The sequence below is a fragment of the Oreochromis aureus genome, linkage group 8, assembly GCF_013358895.1.
Source record: "Oreochromis aureus strain Israel breed Guangdong linkage group 8, ZZ_aureus, whole genome shotgun sequence".
Lineage (NCBI taxonomy): Eukaryota > Metazoa > Chordata > Actinopteri > Cichliformes > Cichlidae > Oreochromis > Oreochromis aureus.
The window spans coordinates 18,507,148-18,524,382 of record NC_052949.1 but is presented as its reverse complement, the minus strand read 5'-3'; the positions used below and the strand labels follow the sequence as shown (position 1 = coordinate 18,524,382).

The window sequence follows — 17,235 nt, the reverse complement described above, 5'->3', positions numbered from 1 at the left end:
TACAAGAAAGAAAAAGTCCTTTGACCACAAAATATTCCTGTAAGAGCAAAGTGCAGGCAGAAAACCAGTGAGCTAAGGAGACAAAGTAAGGTGGGAGATGTTTAAGGATATTTACTGATTTTTTTATGGAATCAAAACTGAAAACTGTAACATTTGAACTCTAATGTGATAGTTCATCCCATGCATCCCATACAGTCCTTGCAAGGAAAAGGGAGTTTATGCCGAAAGCAGGGCATGAAAATATAAATACAGTCTGCTATTCTGAACAGGAAGCCTGAGTCTTTCTTTCCTTTTTCTTTCTCCACTTATTTAAAAAACGATTAACGCAGGAGCCATTTGTGTCTTGCAAAGCTGCTTTTAAGTCCTTTTTCAAGTAATTTTTCAAATTAAGTCACCTTTTGTGAAGCTTCCAGATCTAAGCACAAAATCTAGAAGCTGCTTTTTCCTCCCTCAGGGAACACGCCTTCATTTACACCTCCGAGAGCCCTGCGGCATTGTCTCAGATCAGTCAAACGTATGATTTATAGAGGTGTCAAACTCCTCTACACCACAGTTTTTTATTTTAAAACCATCTATAGCACTTAGTGTATTGGCAGTACTATGAGTCTTTGGCCAAGACAGCAGCAGCTTTATTGGGCTTTACCGGACAAAAGCCAACATTTGCATGTTCTCATGTAATGAAGCTGGTGTTTAGCACGAAATATCTACCAAATTCATAATTTTAGCATTTAGCCTGAGGATTGGTATTCCATCTGCAGTCATTTCAGTTTGGTGGCACAGCTCTGCTGTGGGACTTCCCCACCCTTGCATAACTATGCATGGACAGCCTGAGGCAGGGAGAGAAGCGACAGGAGGGGCGTTTCCAGGATTTAAAAAAAAAAAAATGGGGTGGCAAAGGGAGGATCCAACAAGAAATCAGAGAATTCTATGAGAAATAAACAATAAACTAAATGTGTTTAATTGTACTGAGTGGTAGAAGTACATAAGAACTGTAAACAGAGATCCTTTGTTTACAGTTTGCAAAGGAAAGCAGTCAGAGTACAGTAGGAACACAAAGGACCACTGTTAGGTACACTCGGGAGAGCCTATCTTTTAGACCTGATGAATTTATACAGCTATAATTAAAGCAGTAGCTTTCACATGCCACATTATTTAGCCTTAGATAAGTATAAATTCACAGTGAAACACTGAGGAGGATAAAACTGCTCATGAAACTAAAGAAAAGTCTTAAGTGATTAAAGTCAGTATCAAAGAGTTATACACACTATATCTAATGCCTGGATATAGTGTTAGACCATATGTAGGTATTAAATAAAAGCTTGACGAGTCATATAATTCACAAGACATTTTACTGCAAATTCTGAAAAATCTGTGCTAATGAAAAGGCCACAAATGGCAGATTTTGAACTGAGTACAGGGCGATCAATTGTCTGAAATAATCCAGTCTGGACCAAAATGGTGGAACAATCAACCATCAGACTCTTCTTCTTCTTCTTTTGGCTGCTCTCTTTAGGGTTCGCCACAGTGGATCATCAGCCTCCAGCTTCCACTATTCTGTCCTAGCGTCCTCCTCTGTCACATCAACCCTCTGCATGTCCTTCTTCACTGCATTCCCAAACCTCCCCTTCCTCTTTTCCTCCTGCTTGGCAGCTCCATCTTCAACATCCTTCTTCAACTACGTCCACCGTCCCTCCTCCGCACGTATCCAAACCATCTCAACCTTGCTCCTCTAACTTTGTCTCCAACATGCTCAACCCAAGCTGTCCCTCTGATGTACTCATTTCTAATTTTGTCCATTCTGGTCACTCCCAGAGAAAATCTTAACATCTTCAACCACTGCCACCTCCAGCTTGGCCTGCTGTCTTTTTGTCAGTGCCATACATCACAGCAGGTCTCACTACCATCCAATAAACCTTGACTTTTACTCTTGCTGCTCCCCTTTTGTCACAAATCACCCCTGACACTCGCCTCCACCAGCTCCACTCTGCCCACACTCTCTTCTTCACGTCTCTTGTGCATTGTCCATTTTGGATAGTGGACCATTTGTAGTCCTTGCACCTTCACTGCTACATCTGTCTACACATATTCAGTTTTGCTTCTACTGATTTTCATTCCTGTTCTCTCCATTGCATACTTCCAGCTCTCCAGACTCTCAGTATAGATTACAACATCATCTGTACAGTCCACTAAGTGTCTTGCCTGACCTCATCTCTCAGCCTGTCAGTCAGCCCTCATGTAATCCCACCCCCACCTTGAACCAATATGCCACATCTGCCACACACCTCACCACTGTGTGGCTGGCCCCATAAATGTAACCAACCAAAATACTAGCATGGCCCAAAGTCAAAGAGCTGCTAAGCTAAAACCTAATGTACCAACTATGTCCAATAACACAAAGACTATCAATCACTGCTCATCAAGGCACCATTTTCTGCTTTCAGTTCAAAGTGAAGTCTCTCTTTGTGGCCAGAACAGACGAGCAGGAAGTCAGCCACAGAAAGTAGCTGACACTGTTTCTTCATCAACCTGCATAAATACTGAATGCTCAACTTTGTCCATACTAAGAGTGAGCATTAGTCATCACAGACACTCGCAGTCAATCTCTGGGCGGCAGCATACCGCAGCTCATGCATAAGGAAGCAGGTAGCAGACCTGAGCATACATCGTGTGGACGAGACAAGATTTCCTGCATTGAGAAAGAAGCTGTGAAAATGCCCTCAATCTCATAGGTTCAACACAGTTTCTAGTAATCTATTTAGGAGTTATTGTTCCTACTGCAAAGGTGGATGTTGAGCAGTTAAAAAATGAAAGAGGGCAGGACTAAACAGCCTATACATGTATATACTGGTGTTTGCACATATGCATATAAAAGAAAAAAAGATTACTGGTCTTCAGAATACGATGAAGATGACAAACCGGCAGTTGAATAATCTTTATTAACGTCGTCTCCCACTAACTGAAAAAGTGTCCACTCACTCAGGGCTTCCCATATTCAGAATGAAAAACAAAACCTCCCGAAGCGATCTCAAGGCGTTTGATGCATTTTATGTTTGGTGGAAGGTGTACGAGGATACAATTGGTTCTGATAAGGGAACAAGACAAAACACACAAATCAAACACTGCAGAGCTGCTGTTTGTATGCTGTGTGGGACCAAGCACCAGATGTCAACAACAGCCGCAGCAAAGTGCAATAATTGGGAAGACTATAAGAAGCCTTTTAAAGAGTTATTAACTATTGGCGTGTGAGCAACGGCAGTAATGCCTCCAGTCTCATAATATGATTTATGAAATGAGTCAAAGCAGTCTTATTATCATGGTGTTTCCTACACTGCTGTTAATATCGCCTCGAGCTGACTTGTTTCTATTGTTTATTGGGCAGTGTGTAATTATCTGGTTCATTCAAGATTTTTCTAAGGGAAAAAAAGAACTATTGTACTACTGTAGCTTTAAACAGTGTAAACACGGACACATGCAATACATATGATTAGAGGTGGTTTGCTTTTCTGGACATAAATCTTTACTTTTCTTTATAATAATGTTTTGTACTCGTTTACAGAAATATGAGAAGTTGCACAGAGGTGAAAAGTGCATTTGGGGATCAGTGTTTGTAATAATTACTGTTGCATTTCTTCAACTTAAAATAAAGAAAAAGTATCTTGGTGTGGCTGTCTTTATTTCCTGTGTGCTTGTGTTAATTTGTTTAGACTGGTGGCACTTTTGGATGTATCATTTATGCAAACTCTTCCATTGAAAAGGTGGAAAACCTGTAATCACATCACTGAATAGACAGTCCTCGCTTCTGTTAGCTATTATCTTGTCCTCAGCGATGTAACAGCCACCCCAGGAGAGAAATATTGATTAAGAGATAGGATAGTGCTAAACTTTATCAACACACCTTCAACAGTTACATTAAATCCAATGCAACTTGACGCCTCCCATAAAACCTGATAAAAGCGTACAGAGAGCGCTGCTTATCATTTTTAAGGCTTTAGTATTTAGATAGTTGAAGCCCGGCCATCCAGTAATGGATTTCTTCCCTTAAATTCAGCTGTTTGCTGTAGTATATACAGACATGTGACCACCGGGCAAAGCATGGTTACATAGTTTGAACTGTTAACATATGGAAACTGCTCCTTTATTACATTGCAACCAAAAAATACTTACATGCAGAAAACAAAAGTCATGCTACCATCTTGTGTCAACATATAAAGGCACACCAGCATCTGCTGTGCTACCTGAAGCCTTCGCACTACCTGTCAGAAACCCACAGAGAACCTAATTTAGAGCCCGGAGGCTGCAGACCGAGGGCACGTGCTTCATTTCAATAAAGTACAGCACAGAGTGCATCGGCTCCCGGGCTGCAAATCACGCTGACACACTGCTGGCAGGCAGGGGATTTCTTACTTTATCACCATGACATAGTAAAAAAAAAATAAAAAAATCAAAATAAGGCCTGGATGGGATTACATAAGGAAATACTGGATTTGAGTAATAAATGATTTAAGATGCACATTTGGTTGCACTCACAGTAAACAGTAACGTTTGTCCTCTTTAATGGCTTTTCTGATGTTTGTCAGAGAAATGGGAAATGAACGCTCCGTAATCATGAACCAAATGTGAAGCAGCAACTCATGTCTTGACATTAGCTTGCATTAAATGCAGTTTAATAAGTTTTTTATAAAAAAAGAGTTTGCATTGCTCTGAACCTCCTGTGGTTGTATTAGACTGTGAGGACAAAGAAATATGCATAGCAGAGTTAAACGAATTACATCTTTTGTTTTATTTATACTTTAAAAACAGACATTTTTACAAACTTTGTATATAAAGACTCTGTTCTAATCCCTGCATGAGTCAGTCTGGCACACTGAGGAACAAAACTTCTTGATTTGCAACTCGATAAAGTCTTTCACAACCTGCAACGATCTCCCCGAGCGACTTAGGCTGATGAAATCGGTCGCTATCTGCGAAAGCATTTAACACGCTTTTTGTTGCGCCAGATCTCACAAAAGCTCAGAAAGTCACGCTTTTATACAATCACAGGTTCAACATCCCTCACATTAAAATAAACCAAAATACATAGTTGTTTTTTCTTCTTAAAAGAATCCTCTGATCACTTCAGTCAGCTCTGCTCTGATCGGGAGATCATCTGTCCTCTTGCTTGCTCGTTTTGACTTTATAATCCTCAGTGGTTCTTGTCTTTGGGAAGCTTGGCCTTTCTCTCACTCCTCTTGTCCAAGAATTTGTTTTTCCTGCTCGCTTTAATCTCTGCCTCCCACTGCTTTTTCACCATTGTGTACAGCCTCATGGTGGCCTGTGCGTCTTGGACCTGGAGAAAGCAACAGGCAAAGATCAGCCCAAGTGTTACTAACATTGTTGGGCAATAACACACTGGTGTTTATACAAGTTGTTTTTACATGCTGCAGTAGTGCCGAGTCAGTGATTTTAGTCCACTGTTGGATGATGACATCATGAGATCAACAATAAAGTTTTCTAGATATACAATAAATGTTAATGTCATGAAAGCAAAGTGACACGATGCTTTTCTAAGATGCTACAAGTGCTAAAATGATGCAAATTGACCATTTGGGTATGTGGTTGCTAGGCAACAAGATTATATCATACTATCTTCGGGCCTTCAGGGGTCAAAGATGTACCCGTGTGTATACCCGGGCTGTTCGATATAACGATATATATCGGCTGACGATATGAAAACGTCTATCGTTTGTTTCATGGTGTCGCAAAATAAACTGTTTACGGCAATATTTTGTCATCGTTTTTATGTAGTATTAATTTGTTAAAGTTCTCTCTTTCTCTTACATTTAATATAACCACACTGCAGACGGACAAGCGACTGCTTTTATGCGTTGTCGTTAGCGACAACGACGGTAAAACCATAGCGTGGCTCCGTCGTCTGCTTGTTTATTTTCCACATAAACCTTTCACAATAAAGCTGAAGATCCTGTTGAGATTTTTCAAAATAAACTGAATCACGTGAAAGAGTATGCAGAGAGTTTATGGATGAGAAGCAAAAAAAGAGCCATTAGGTGCTAAACAATAAACCTTAGGCTCAACTTATGTCTAAAAATGTATAGTTTCATGCATCGGTCAAAACACTTGACCTCAGGTACAGGACGCCCAGCTGAAAACACTTCACGCAAATCGAGTCGCCCAAGATTCACAGAATTTACAGAAAATGTAACATTTTTGTGATATATATCGCTGTCGGGACAATAAATATCTTATATCGGGATATGAGATTTTGGTCATATCGCACAGCCCTACACGTGTGCCAGTTTTCGGTCACTCAACCCTGATAATTTAAAAGGTTTTTCGAATGACTTACAGATGAATGTTCGCCCTCTTGGACATTCACATCGAGGATTTTTCTACAAAGGAGTTTGAGCGAGGGTCGACCGCTCTAAAACAAAAAGAAAAACGCCTCATTATCAGTTATAATTCATTCACACATTCACTGCGTAAACTGTTGAGACATTGGTGACTGCATCATACCTTTGCGATCGTCTTGAAGGGTTTATATTTCTGAGTATCTCTGATTTTCTTTTTCGGATGATCCAAGAGCAGAATCTGAAACAGGAGATAGTTTGTGGCTGCTCATAATCAGGCTAAGAAAAATATTACATTTGTTCTATTTCCGATATCACATCCATGCTACCTTTAGATCATTGTGTATGGCGTGTCCAACCACTAGTCTCCCTTCCAGGATGTTAGCAACCTCCCTCTGTACAATCTGTACATCCGCTCCTGCAGAGAGACAAACGTGGTTTAAAAAACATCAGAAACACAACATAAGAAACAAAGAGACTTTCAGTTGTTCTTTGCAACTCATTTCATTTCTCTCACCATCTTTGATGTCCTCTGGCCGGATGCCGCTGACAGCTGTCCTGTAGTCTGTTACCTTCTCTGTGGGCTTCACATATTTGTCATAGATGCACTTCCCAAACTGGTTCACAATTGACACACGTGCCAAGATGCTGTCCTCTCCATCAGGACCAACTCCCACCATCTCACAGTCAATGGCCACCGCTTTAGTGAGGCTTAAGGTGAACGACAAAGTGACAAGAAAGGAGAGACATGACAATCATCATCTTCTGTCTCAACGTAAACACCTCAATGTAAAGGCCCCAGTACACCAAACGCAAAGGTCGCTTTGCTCGCTCCAGCAAGACTATCTCACAGTCAGTCGTATTTATACCCGCCATGAAGGCGCAGGAAGCTGCTGCAGTATTCTCCTGAATGACAGGTGTCAGCAATCAGACAATATCGCCACATAAGCGCTGACATAGGAGGAGAAGTTGTCAAAATCGGAAGCCGAGACTTTGTCGAGGTTTTTTTTTCACAATTTTTTCCACAAACTCAAGTTTTCACACTGTTCCTACATCTCCTTCTCTGTATATCTGCATGTCTCTGAGTTTTTGTGGCGGAATATCCTTAAAATGATTGTAAAAACTGATACAATCGTACACTCTCGTCTTTAACCCTTGCTCAACGCTTCAGGTTACAAAAATTGAGAGGCGCACGACCAGCAGACACAGCATAATAGGGTCATACCTTTTGTGACCTAGCTCAGAATGCATCCATCCATTCATCCATCAGGGGTCACAGGTTTTTCCACAGCATTTATCTGTATTATCAATGATTTTCTACAGCAATGTAGTGAGCTCTGAAGCTGTATTGACAGGCTACGTCACCGCAGTGAAGGATTTAATTGTATAAACTCCATTCAACAATTTATCCATATCCATAACCCGCAGAAAACAGTCAGCAACCATGTTTACTTCATGCTGTCCAGACAATTCACTAAAACATGCATTGGCAAAAGTATTTATCACAGACTATATGTAATACTTGACTCCTTGAAGGAAAGCTCCATGAAGCTCTACACTGAGGGGGAAAAATAGTCTCCATCTCCTCAGGAGTGTAGCTCAACTTCATACAGAAGGAGTCCCTAAAATAATTGGATGTCTGATCTTTGACAGCAGATCCAGAGAACTGTAGAAGGTAGGGGGGGGGATCATTTACTTTGAGCTTCTTATGCACGAGGCACATAATGTTGTTTAAACAGGCCGAGTCAGTTGAGCGGTTTCAGAGATATTAAAGTCTATATGTTGGGAAAAACACATTTTGTGTGACATTTCCCAAGTATGACATCATGTGCCAAATCCACATTGTTAATATTACATCCACAGTTAATCACAGCCAGCTAGTCACACCACGGCAGCAACATTCCTCTGAAATACTTGTATTGAGATAAGTAATGACATTAGGGACTTGATATTTTTTTATAATCGCTGTTAAGGCGTGCATCTTTCCCCGGGAATATTTTCACGCACTTTTCTAAAATGGCATCAAAGCTGCCCGCTGTATTCTGAGTGTGGTTCTCACTGTACACTGAATGCACAGCGACTTACCCTTCAAAAGCATTCTCCTTAACCAGGCTCTTCTCCGTGTCCTTAGCTGAGGCACCATCCGTACCCTTGGCCTTGCCCTGCTTCTTCCTCATGATCTCGGCTGCTTCTGCTCCCATTGTCGCCTCAATGTCATCCGGGTCCACGTCATCAAACCAAAGGTCCTCTCTGCAACAGCAGAGAATGAGATGGGATTATCAGACATAAATATTCTTGCTGAATAAATGAGTCAACTTCAGTGCTAATATATACATACTCTGTGGGCTTTGTCTCCTCGGATTCAAGCTTCTTCTTCTTAGCTGCCTGTAGGCTGTTTGGCTTCCCGCTATCCCGCTCTCTTTTTGGAGCAGTAGCATGTTTAGTCTTTGAGACATCCAACACCTTCGAGCTCACGCCAGTCTTACCGGAGACAAAACTCTTAGGAACGGTTTTGTGATCCGCTTTTTTCTCAGTGTCTCTCTGGCTTGGTCCAGCATTGTTCTCAGAAATTATTTTAGAAGTATTTTCTTGGACCTTCTTTGGCAAGAAGCCGTTCTGATGTTTCCGTGCCACTGGCTGCTTCTTCTCTGACTGACTGGCCTTCAACACCTGAAGGGAGGAAAATAAGGGAGAAAAACCTGTGGGTAGTATTAAACACAGGCACACAAAAACCAAAGTGACAGGGCATGCATGGAGCTCAAACTACTGCACTCACTGACCTCTTGAAGTGCTTTCCAGTTGGCAGAGAACTGCTGGGAGTCTTTTGGAGGAGCAGTTTGTGGAGCTGTAGGCTTTTCTTGCTCCTTGTTTGCAGGAGCTGAGTAAAACCACTGCCTCTCGTTCTTTTTTAATATGCCGTTTTTCTTATTAGGTTTCCGCTTACGTGCTTTAGCGGGAAACTGGTTTTTCTGTTTCTCCACCTTAGACATTATGATCACCTATCTCATGTATCCTCACCTCCTTATATTTTTCTTGGTGAGGTGTGTAAAGCCACGCTGGCTTGTCAGATGTCCGTTACTTGAGTTGCCAAACAACTTCAGACAGTAAGAATTGTCTCCCCCAGACTAAGCTCACCTTTCGGCCAGCACACGAGCATTACTGAAGCACGTCCCTGAACTGTACATAAAATCGCTTACTCGTAAAACTTAACTCTCTCCGAAGCCATGCCGTTGAGTGTTTTTCCACGATGTGCAACAGTGAAATATGTCCGCCACAAACATGACGTCGTGCTGTAGCGCAAGTGCGTCACGTCAGTAAGATGTGAAAAAAAAATCTCCGACCGTGCTTTTGCTTTACAGTTATATACATGTGAAATTTTATATGATAAACGTAAAAAAGTCATGTTTTGACGCTTGTTTTGTGAGCGATTCAATGGCGGAACTAATGTTTTAGAAAAGGTTTCGCATCGTTCTGAGGAAAAGTGACGGACCGTTGCGGAAGGCTTCATAGCACTAATGTAAAAAAGGCACAGTGGGTTTTGATAGACGTGTTAAACCCATTTTGTATTGCTTTTGATAATCATCAGGCATATAATTAACGTGGTAATTAATGTTAAAAATCTGAGTAAAGTTAGGGTTTAAAGGAGCAAAGAAAAAACGTATTTCCAGGTATGTAACTTCTCTTTGGGGCCTGAATGTTTTATTGCTGTCTCGTTGCTCTCCCACACCTTTCTGTCTGTGTTTTGGTTGTAGATCATGGTGGAAAACTCTCCATCTCCTCTCCCTGAGAGGGCCATTTATGGGTTTGTTCTCTTCCTCGGATCACAGTTTGGCTTCTGTAAGTGAATCAATCCAAAACACAAACAGGAGTTCAAGCAGTGCATGTCTGTAATACTCACTGCGTCTCTCCACAGTTCTGTATTGCTTATGGGCTTTCGTGCCAGAGGAGTGGCTTCATTCAATAGGGCTCACTTACTGGCCTCAAAAGTAAGTAGAACTGCTCTGAGATAAATGGATCACCGGGGAAGCACCTGCACAGTTTCACGACAGTGTCAAATGTGTGTTCTGTGTAGGTACTGGGCTCTTGCGATGCCAATCTACTTGCTGGTCGCAATAACAGTCTGTTTCATACTGTTATTCGGTGTGAACATGCGCAACACGGCACCGCTGGACTCTGTGGACAACATCACAGGTGAGGATGTCAACAAAATGTTTTGTTGATGTCAGAGATTGTTGTGTGGGGGAAATCCCAGCAGATTACCAGCTTCTGAAATATTCGGACCAGCCCGTCTGCCACCAACAGCCATGCCACATTTTCAGAATTTCCTGATTGTTAAATGTCTTTTTTCTGTCACAGATGTGTATGCACAAGGCCAGAGCACCGAGTCCTGCCGTAACGGTGGAATACCCCGATTGAAGGATGTGTCCATTAGTGAAGTCAACAAAATGTTCTATTTATCACCAAGTATGTAACAAGCACAGTTTGATACTGCTGTGGACAGAGCAGAAGTAAAGCTGCAGGGGTTTTATTTTGGTGTTACTGTTTGTCTTTTTTTATGAAATGTTTTGTGCCTTATTTATAAGAAGATATATTCTGTTGACTTTTTTATTGTTTAAGCGTCTTTATAATGGTTAAATGTGAATTCTGTATCCGAATACACTCGTCACAATAAGATGTATATTGAATAAAAACAACAGTAAATGGCTGTACTGTCTATGTTAAAATACAGAATGTTTATATTTATTATTCTGTGCAATAAATGTCATAAATAATCATATTTTTATGTTAATTCTTTTATTTTTAAGTCCACTGCTAGAAGAAAGGAACATCTTATTTTGTTCTAGTACTTTAATGCCTGTCAGAAATGTGTTTCTAAATTAAAAGTGGCTCCAGATAATTATTTATGCTCATCCAAATCTTACTAAAGCTGCAAATGAACATCTGCACTTGATTATCCCAGAGAATAAGAGGTAGTTTTTAGCATTTTATCCCACACTACATTTTTGGTTTTTGGTCACCAGCCACTTTATTAGGTACACCTGTTTAACTGCTTGTTAACACAAATATCTAATATCTAAAACTCAGTGCATTTAGTTATGTAGACAGGGTCAAGACGGTGTGTAATTTTAGTGACTTTCAACGTTATGGTTGTTGATGACATATGGGCTGGTCTGTGTATTTCAGAAACCGCTGATCTGCTGGGATTTTTCCACACAACTGGTTTACACATTATGAACTGCAGTCTTTTTCAAATGTTTTTTATTGCTGTCCACTAGGTGGCGATAACGGATCGCTTTAGCCTAAACGTTAAACAAAGACCAGGCAACCAGGAGATTTGTTGTTGCGCTTTAATCAGCCTGCATAACCGGAATAAGATTACGAAACTGGGCGAGTGTCCGCATAATCCTGCAATATATAACAACACAGATGTCGAAACAGGGACACAAGTGAACAGCAGAGGGCAGCAGCACGCCGCCCAGCGTCCAGTGTGCCAAGCCAAAGGAGAAGAAGACGTTGTTTGGGAACGATTTCGGGCACGCCGTGGGGGATCTTTGCTTGTGTAAATACATCGGAGTAAAAACTAATGGCTTTCGCCGTGCCTGTCTGGCTTGCGGTCCAGGAGGAGCTCCTGGCACAAAACGAGGCAGACTACGGAGCTTCGAGCTGCTTTGACACTTTCGACGATGAAGCTCTTTTTCAGTTGTTCCACCTGAGCAGACCCTGCATCCTGTTCATCGCAGACGCCGTCCGCATCCGCATGAAGGACGCCGCCCCCAAGAAATCCCAGCTGCCCGTGGACGAGATGGTCATGGTGGCGCTCAATTATTACGCACATGGGGTCTCCACCACTGCTGTGCTGCAGAAAGCCGGACTGAGGCAGACGGACTGCCCCACGACTGTGGTTGGTACAATCTCGGGAGTCATAGCAGGGATGTCCGATGTATTCATCTCTTTCCCGCTAACCCTGGACGCCAGAACTAACGTCGCATTAAAGATAGAGAAATTCTGCGGAATCCCAAACGTGCTGGGCGTCCTGGCTCCTGCGCACTTCAAGATCAGAGCATCTCCATATGAAAAAGACGCCTTCAGGTCTTTTATCAATGCCCTGGGTTACACATCGGTTGTAAGCCAGATCATATGCGACTGCGACGGCAACATACTGAGTGTTGAAAAGTGCTGTGTTGGTGGCACGTTTGAGCAAGAGATGTGGGACTCCTCCTTTAAAGGAAGGGAAATGCAAGAGGACCTGCACAGCCCGTTTTGGTTGATTGGTAAGAGCAGTGATGACCTCTTGTGCAAATGTTTATTTACATTTACATTTAATGTAAACTGGAGTGACAGCACAGTGAGGTATCAAGTCAAGCATAAAAACCTACAAAACTATCATCTGTTTGCGTCTGATGACGACTGGTTGCCTAGCAATAAGAAGCCGCCCAGGAAGACCCCACCCCATCATCTAAACTACCTGAAATTCTGCACTTCCCCTACATGGGTCACCCAGCAATAACCCTTCCAGAAAGGTGTAAAGATCCCTTGATTAAGTAGAGGTGTATGAGGGGATGCAAAGATACAGATATAAGTTAAGGCAATGAATGCAAAGCAGTTATTCCCAAAAAGAACGGACCTGCTCTTTAGTGTTTCTATTCCCAGAAAAAGGCAAAATTGACAGTTGGCAAAAGTATTAACTTCTTGGCAAACAGTTGATTTCTCTGGAATATTTCATTCTTTTTACATAAAACACAAATAAAATAGTGTTTTAACTTCTTACACATAAACTTACTGGACATGTTATTAATGCATTATTACGTTATTATTCATGGCCTAGATTCAACAGGGTGATGGAAAATTTCGTCAGAGATTTTGGTCAATGTTTCTTGATTCATATCAGATTGCTGCAGATTTGTCAGCTGCACATCCATAATGGGAATCTCCCTGATCACCACATCCCATTCTTCTGTCGTCCAGTTTCGATGAGCCAGTGCAAACTGTGGCCTCAGTTTCCTGTTTTTAGCTGACAGCTGTCGCACCCATTGTGGTCTTCTGCTGTAGTAGCCCATTGGCTTCAGGTGTTTTCACAGATGACCTTCTGCATACCTCAATTGTGGTTACTTTTGCCTTCCTATCAGATCAAAGGAGTCTGGCCATTTTTCTCTGACCTCTAACATTATAAGCTGTTTTCTGCCAGGGAACTGCTGCTCACTGGATATTTTCTTTTTCCTACCATTATATGTAACTCCAGCGCTTGTGTGAGGAAATCCCAGCAGACAGTTGTGAAATACTTAGACCAGCCCATCTAGCATTAACATCTCACATTCAAAGTTCTTTCTTCCCCACTGTGATTCTCACTTTGAGTTGTGGAGGCCATTTCAGTACAGGAAACTCATTTTCATGCTCAAGAAACCCGTTTTACATGAATTGAGCTTTGTGACATGGCGACTATCTTGTCTAAAGGAGTCACTAGAAGATTGGTACACTGTGGTCATAAAGGGATGGACATAGTCAGCATCAATACTCAGATAGGCTCTGGCATTTAGATGATTCTCAGTTTGTAATCAGGGATCAAAGTATTCCAAGAATGGCTATTGCCTAATTTTAGTGAGCCCATGCAAACTGAAGCCTCAGTTTCTTGTTCTTAGAATGAGCTCTCACTAGAGCGGCACCTGTGTGGTCTTCTGCTGCTATAGCCATTCTGCTTCAGGGGTCCACATTGTTCAGAGATGCTATCCTGCTCTGATATTCACTGCATTCTCTTATGTTTCATTTAAAGGTGGGAAAGGCTACCACTTAAGCAAGCACGTCTTGACTCCTGTATCACTGCCCGCGAACAACAACGAGATCCGCTTCAACGAGGCCCATGCAAAGATCCTCGATGTCATGCAGACGACACTGGATTCCATGAAAAGGCGTTTCAGGTGTCTGATGCAACTTGGTTTTGCACAAGAAGGCTCACTTAACAAACAGTCTAACATTATCAAAGCATGCAGTGTGCTGCACAACATTGCTAAAAAGTTCTCTGTCCCTCCCCCACCTGACGCTGGTAAAGCTGAGCCGCTATATCCTGGCAAGCAGCAGTCAGGGCCAGTAGAGATCAAACAGGAGGCCCTCAAAGCCAGACAGGAAGTTATTGATAGTAAATTCTCTGCTGTGTCCAGCAGTCAGGACCCCTCAGGTAGCAACGTCACAGAAGAAGATGCATAAATGGTTGTTTCTGGTCTATGAAAGAGGATCAATGACACACTGAAACCAAAACTCAGCTTTTATATTTCTGTGAATGTGAAATATTATATTTCTTTTGTTTTGTACTTATTTTTAATAAATTCATTTTTGAAACATTTTCAATTCATCAGTGCTATTTTCTCACATAAAAACAATGACAACAAAAATAATAATATTACATATTTAGAAGAGATGCAAACTAAATAAGATCTGAAGTGTGCAATGCATATACAGAAATAGTTAAGATATAATAGTTTGTATTATTAAGTTTAAAACCAACATATTGCTTATAGACAAATAGTTTTTCATTAAGTGCATAAAAGATTGAGTGCAGGGTTGACACTACGCATTTCCGTTTTGCCGACGGAGCTCTTGGAGGGCAGTGGCATTGACGTATATCATATCTGCGTTCTCGTACGTGTTCTCATAAATGTTCTCTTCATTTGTGTTTTTTGGTTGCAGACTGTCCATGATGCACTGGTGCAGAAAAACGTACTGAGACTGAAAAGGAAATACCAGAAGTTGTTGGTCATTTGAAATGCAGAACTTCTGCCAGGGGAGATTATGATAGTTTCTTGCAGGCAACATTGCTAAACAGTTTCACAATAAAGCATTTCATTTTTTTTTAATCAGAAACAAAAAGGTCCAATAAGGCTTTGCTTTATGAAAACAAATTTTCAGCTCACATACTTAAAAATATGTAGACATAGACCCTTAGAGATTGTTTTGCTGTCTAAATTACTAAGTAACAAGTGCAATTAACAAACTGGGCATTAAATATATTTTAAGCAGGCATCTGTTGGTGATACCTACAAAGTCTGCCTTGTTCTGAAAAGTTGAACTCATATTTTAGGATGAAAGGATGAACAATAAGGACCCCAATTTAAAAAAAAAACAAAAGAAAACAAAAAAACAACTGCATATCTTATGATGACTAAAATGCTGTCTGTGTGTTGTTTCACCAGCTGTAACTATAAAGACATACATGGTTAGCTAATTAAGGAAGTGGTGGCTCAATCAGAAGCAGTTTAATACAGTTACCTCCGTCTGCACCATGTACGGTCGGTTCAGTCTCATCTTGTGTACGAAGGCATTGATGCCGACTGCTTGTTCTTTCTCCAGCTGCTGAAGCAGCACATCCAGGGAAATGATAGTGCCAGTTCTCCCGACTCCAGCACTAAGAGAGACACAAGCATCATAACAAGATAGCAAAAGGTTTTTAAGGTCACATAGAAAACTCTCATCACTGTGTCTGTGCCAAAGTTATTATAGTTAACAAAAACTAAACTAGAACATACAACTAGATGTGAAAACTGTTAAAATGAAGAATTGGACTTTTGAAAAAAGCGAAAAACTATCATGTGCAATACTGTTCCTCCCTATTGAGGAAATGTCTTTAATTATAATCTTTGCCCCTTTGGTCAAAGTTGTCATCATAGTGAGGCTTTAGTTCATGTGTTTGCAATTTGTAATGTAATATCTGCTCAAAACTTTTAAAAATATACCCCTGACAAATACCCTAAATGTTATAATCATAAAAAACCCACAGAAACTAACGAAAGCTAAACTAAAACGGAACATTTCCAAAGAGTAAAAACCAAAGTGAAACTAGTAAATGCAAAATGAAACTCAAGTGAGCTGAAAACAAGACATCACGACAGAAAGAAAAACGGATTAGAAAACACAAAACCTGAAGGACACTGTTCTGACACACACTTTTAATCACAGACAGGAGTGTTTGGGAATGTGGGAAGATTCCAACCCTTCACCTCCTCCTAATACACTGCCTCGAAACATCACATTATATTTTTACAGTATCAGTCACACACTCTATGTGCTGTGTTTTTGTCACATATAGTAGAGTTTTTATGTGAGTATGTAGTAATTTTTACTTGATTAGTAATTGATAATGTTGTGGTTAATTGTATGCCTCCTCTGCAGATCCCAGAACAGTTCTGACTATAACAGTAACACAGCATGGCAATGGCAGCTTGTACATCCTGATAGGCACCATAAGGTATATAATGAACAGTATATACAGGGTTTAGAGCACCACTTTCAGATGAATCTCCCAGAGGTCCTTCAAGTGGCCTACTTTAGTTTAGCTACTGGTCAAGTACAGTATTAGAGTGTGTGACTTTAGCTGGGTGGATATTGTATAAAAGCAACCCTGCACCCATGTAAAAGGAAACACTTATTTCGTACCTGCAGTGAACCACAGTTGGTGCTTTGCCCCCTTCTCTCTCTATGTGCTGTCTCACCAGTCCTCTGAACTGGATCAGGACCTCTGTGCACTCTGGGACTCCATGATCAGGCCAGGCAGTAAAGTGGAAATGTTTAACTGTCCGTTCTTCTGAGGTTTTTCTCTGTGAAGAGAAAATATCCATATACAGTCACTTTAGGTCTATGTCTTGATATACAGCATAATATTTTAATTATCAACCATTATTCTTTTAAAAGCAACATTAACAGCTAAAGCCATTAATGTTTTCTATGAATATATTTTCTAGACTTAGTACCATCTACACACACACTCAGAAGATATAAGTAAGTTTTATACATCTTTCAGGTTGAATTCTCTCAGCGTCCAGTTGGTCTCCTGTTGCTCAGATCTCATGGTGACCAACAGCTCTCCTCCTTAAAGGCATGGCTTGCTGTCTGCAGGCCAGTATTG

At 41.0% G+C, this 17,235-nt stretch overlaps 4 protein-coding genes across 4 annotated transcripts; 2 read left to right on the top strand and 2 right to left on the bottom strand.

Moving 5' to 3' along the window:
- Positions 1-4,769: 4,769 nt before the first annotated feature.
- Positions 4,770-9,615, bottom strand: rexo4 (REX4 homolog, 3'-5' exonuclease). The gene is made up of 8 exons (XM_031739394.2): positions 9,125-9,615; positions 8,683-9,014; positions 8,430-8,594; positions 6,862-7,055; positions 6,674-6,762; positions 6,511-6,585; positions 6,344-6,418; positions 4,770-5,326 (listed from the first exon to the last, which is right to left on the bottom strand). The coding sequence occupies exons 1-8, from the start codon at positions 9,332-9,334 to the stop codon at positions 5,183-5,185; spliced, it is 1,284 nt and encodes a 427-aa protein (XP_031595254.2). The 5' UTR covers positions 9,335-9,615; the 3' UTR covers positions 4,770-5,182.
- Positions 9,616-9,722: 107 nt separating this feature from the next.
- Positions 9,723-11,132, top strand: LOC116319912 (phosphatidylinositol glycan anchor biosynthesis, class P). Its single transcript, XM_031739379.2, has 5 exons — positions 9,723-10,012; positions 10,097-10,181; positions 10,258-10,330; positions 10,417-10,535; positions 10,701-11,132. Exons 2-5 carry the CDS (start codon positions 10,100-10,102, stop codon positions 10,814-10,816), a joined length of 390 nt encoding a protein of 129 aa, XP_031595239.1. The 5' UTR covers positions 9,723-10,012; positions 10,097-10,099; the 3' UTR covers positions 10,817-11,132.
- A 546-nt stretch (positions 11,133-11,678) lies between these two features.
- Positions 11,679-14,684, top strand: si:dkey-197c15.6 (putative nuclease HARBI1). The gene is made up of 2 exons (XM_031739364.2): positions 11,679-12,616; positions 14,113-14,684. The coding sequence occupies exons 1-2, from the start codon at positions 11,929-11,931 to the stop codon at positions 14,541-14,543; spliced, it is 1,119 nt and encodes a 372-aa protein (XP_031595224.2). The 5' UTR covers positions 11,679-11,928; the 3' UTR covers positions 14,544-14,684.
- On the bottom strand, positions 14,684-17,224 carry LOC116319840 (receptor-type tyrosine-protein phosphatase H-like). The gene is made up of 4 exons (XM_039616624.1): positions 17,122-17,224; positions 16,767-16,927; positions 15,603-15,738; positions 14,684-15,062 (listed from the first exon to the last, which is right to left on the bottom strand). Exons 1-4 carry the CDS (start codon positions 17,176-17,178, stop codon positions 14,904-14,906), a joined length of 513 nt encoding a protein of 170 aa, XP_039472558.1. The 5' UTR covers positions 17,179-17,224; the 3' UTR covers positions 14,684-14,903.
- Between the last annotated feature and the right edge of the window lie 11 nt (positions 17,225-17,235).

Bases quoted from the DNA above. Each gene is read 5' to 3' on its own strand.
- rexo4 (XM_031739394.2), bottom strand. From the start codon at position 9,334: ATGTCTAAGGTGGAGAAACAGAAAAACCAGTTTCCCGCTAAAGCACGT. The intron at 7,056-8,429 runs GTAAGTCGCTGT...GTTCACCTTAAG, and splicing joins AAGGAGAATGCTTTTGAAGG to CCTCACTAAAGCGGTGGCCA. The intron at 5,327-6,343 runs GTAAGTCATTCG...TGCTTTCTCCAG, and splicing joins AAGAGGGCGAACATTCATCT to GTCCAAGACGCACAGGCCAC.
- LOC116319912 (XM_031739379.2), top strand. From the start codon at position 10,100: ATGGTGGAAAACTCTCCATCTCCTCTCCCTGAGAGGGCCATTTATGGG. The intron at 10,182-10,257 runs GTAAGTGAATCA...GTCTCTCCACAG, and splicing joins CGGATCACAGTTTGGCTTCT to TTCTGTATTGCTTATGGGCT. The intron at 10,331-10,416 runs GTAAGTAGAACT...TGTTCTGTGTAG, and splicing joins CTCACTTACTGGCCTCAAAA to GTACTGGGCTCTTGCGATGC.
- si:dkey-197c15.6 (XM_031739364.2), top strand. From the start codon at position 11,929: ATGGCTTTCGCCGTGCCTGTCTGGCTTGCGGTCCAGGAGGAGCTCCTG. The intron at 12,617-14,112 runs GTAAGAGCAGTG...TTTCATTTAAAG, and splicing joins CAGCCCGTTTTGGTTGATTG to GTGGGAAAGGCTACCACTTA.
- LOC116319840 (XM_039616624.1), bottom strand. From the start codon at position 17,178: ATGAGATCTGAGCAACAGGAGACCAACTGGACGCTGAGAGAATTCAAC. The intron at 15,739-16,766 runs GTACGAAATAAG...TGTCTCTCTTAG, and splicing joins CCAACTGTGGTTCACTGCAG to TGCTGGAGTCGGGAGAACTG. The intron at 15,063-15,602 runs GTAACTGTATTA...TTTCCTTTTCAG, and splicing joins CGTACATGGTGCAGACGGAG to TCTCAGTACGTTTTTCTGCA.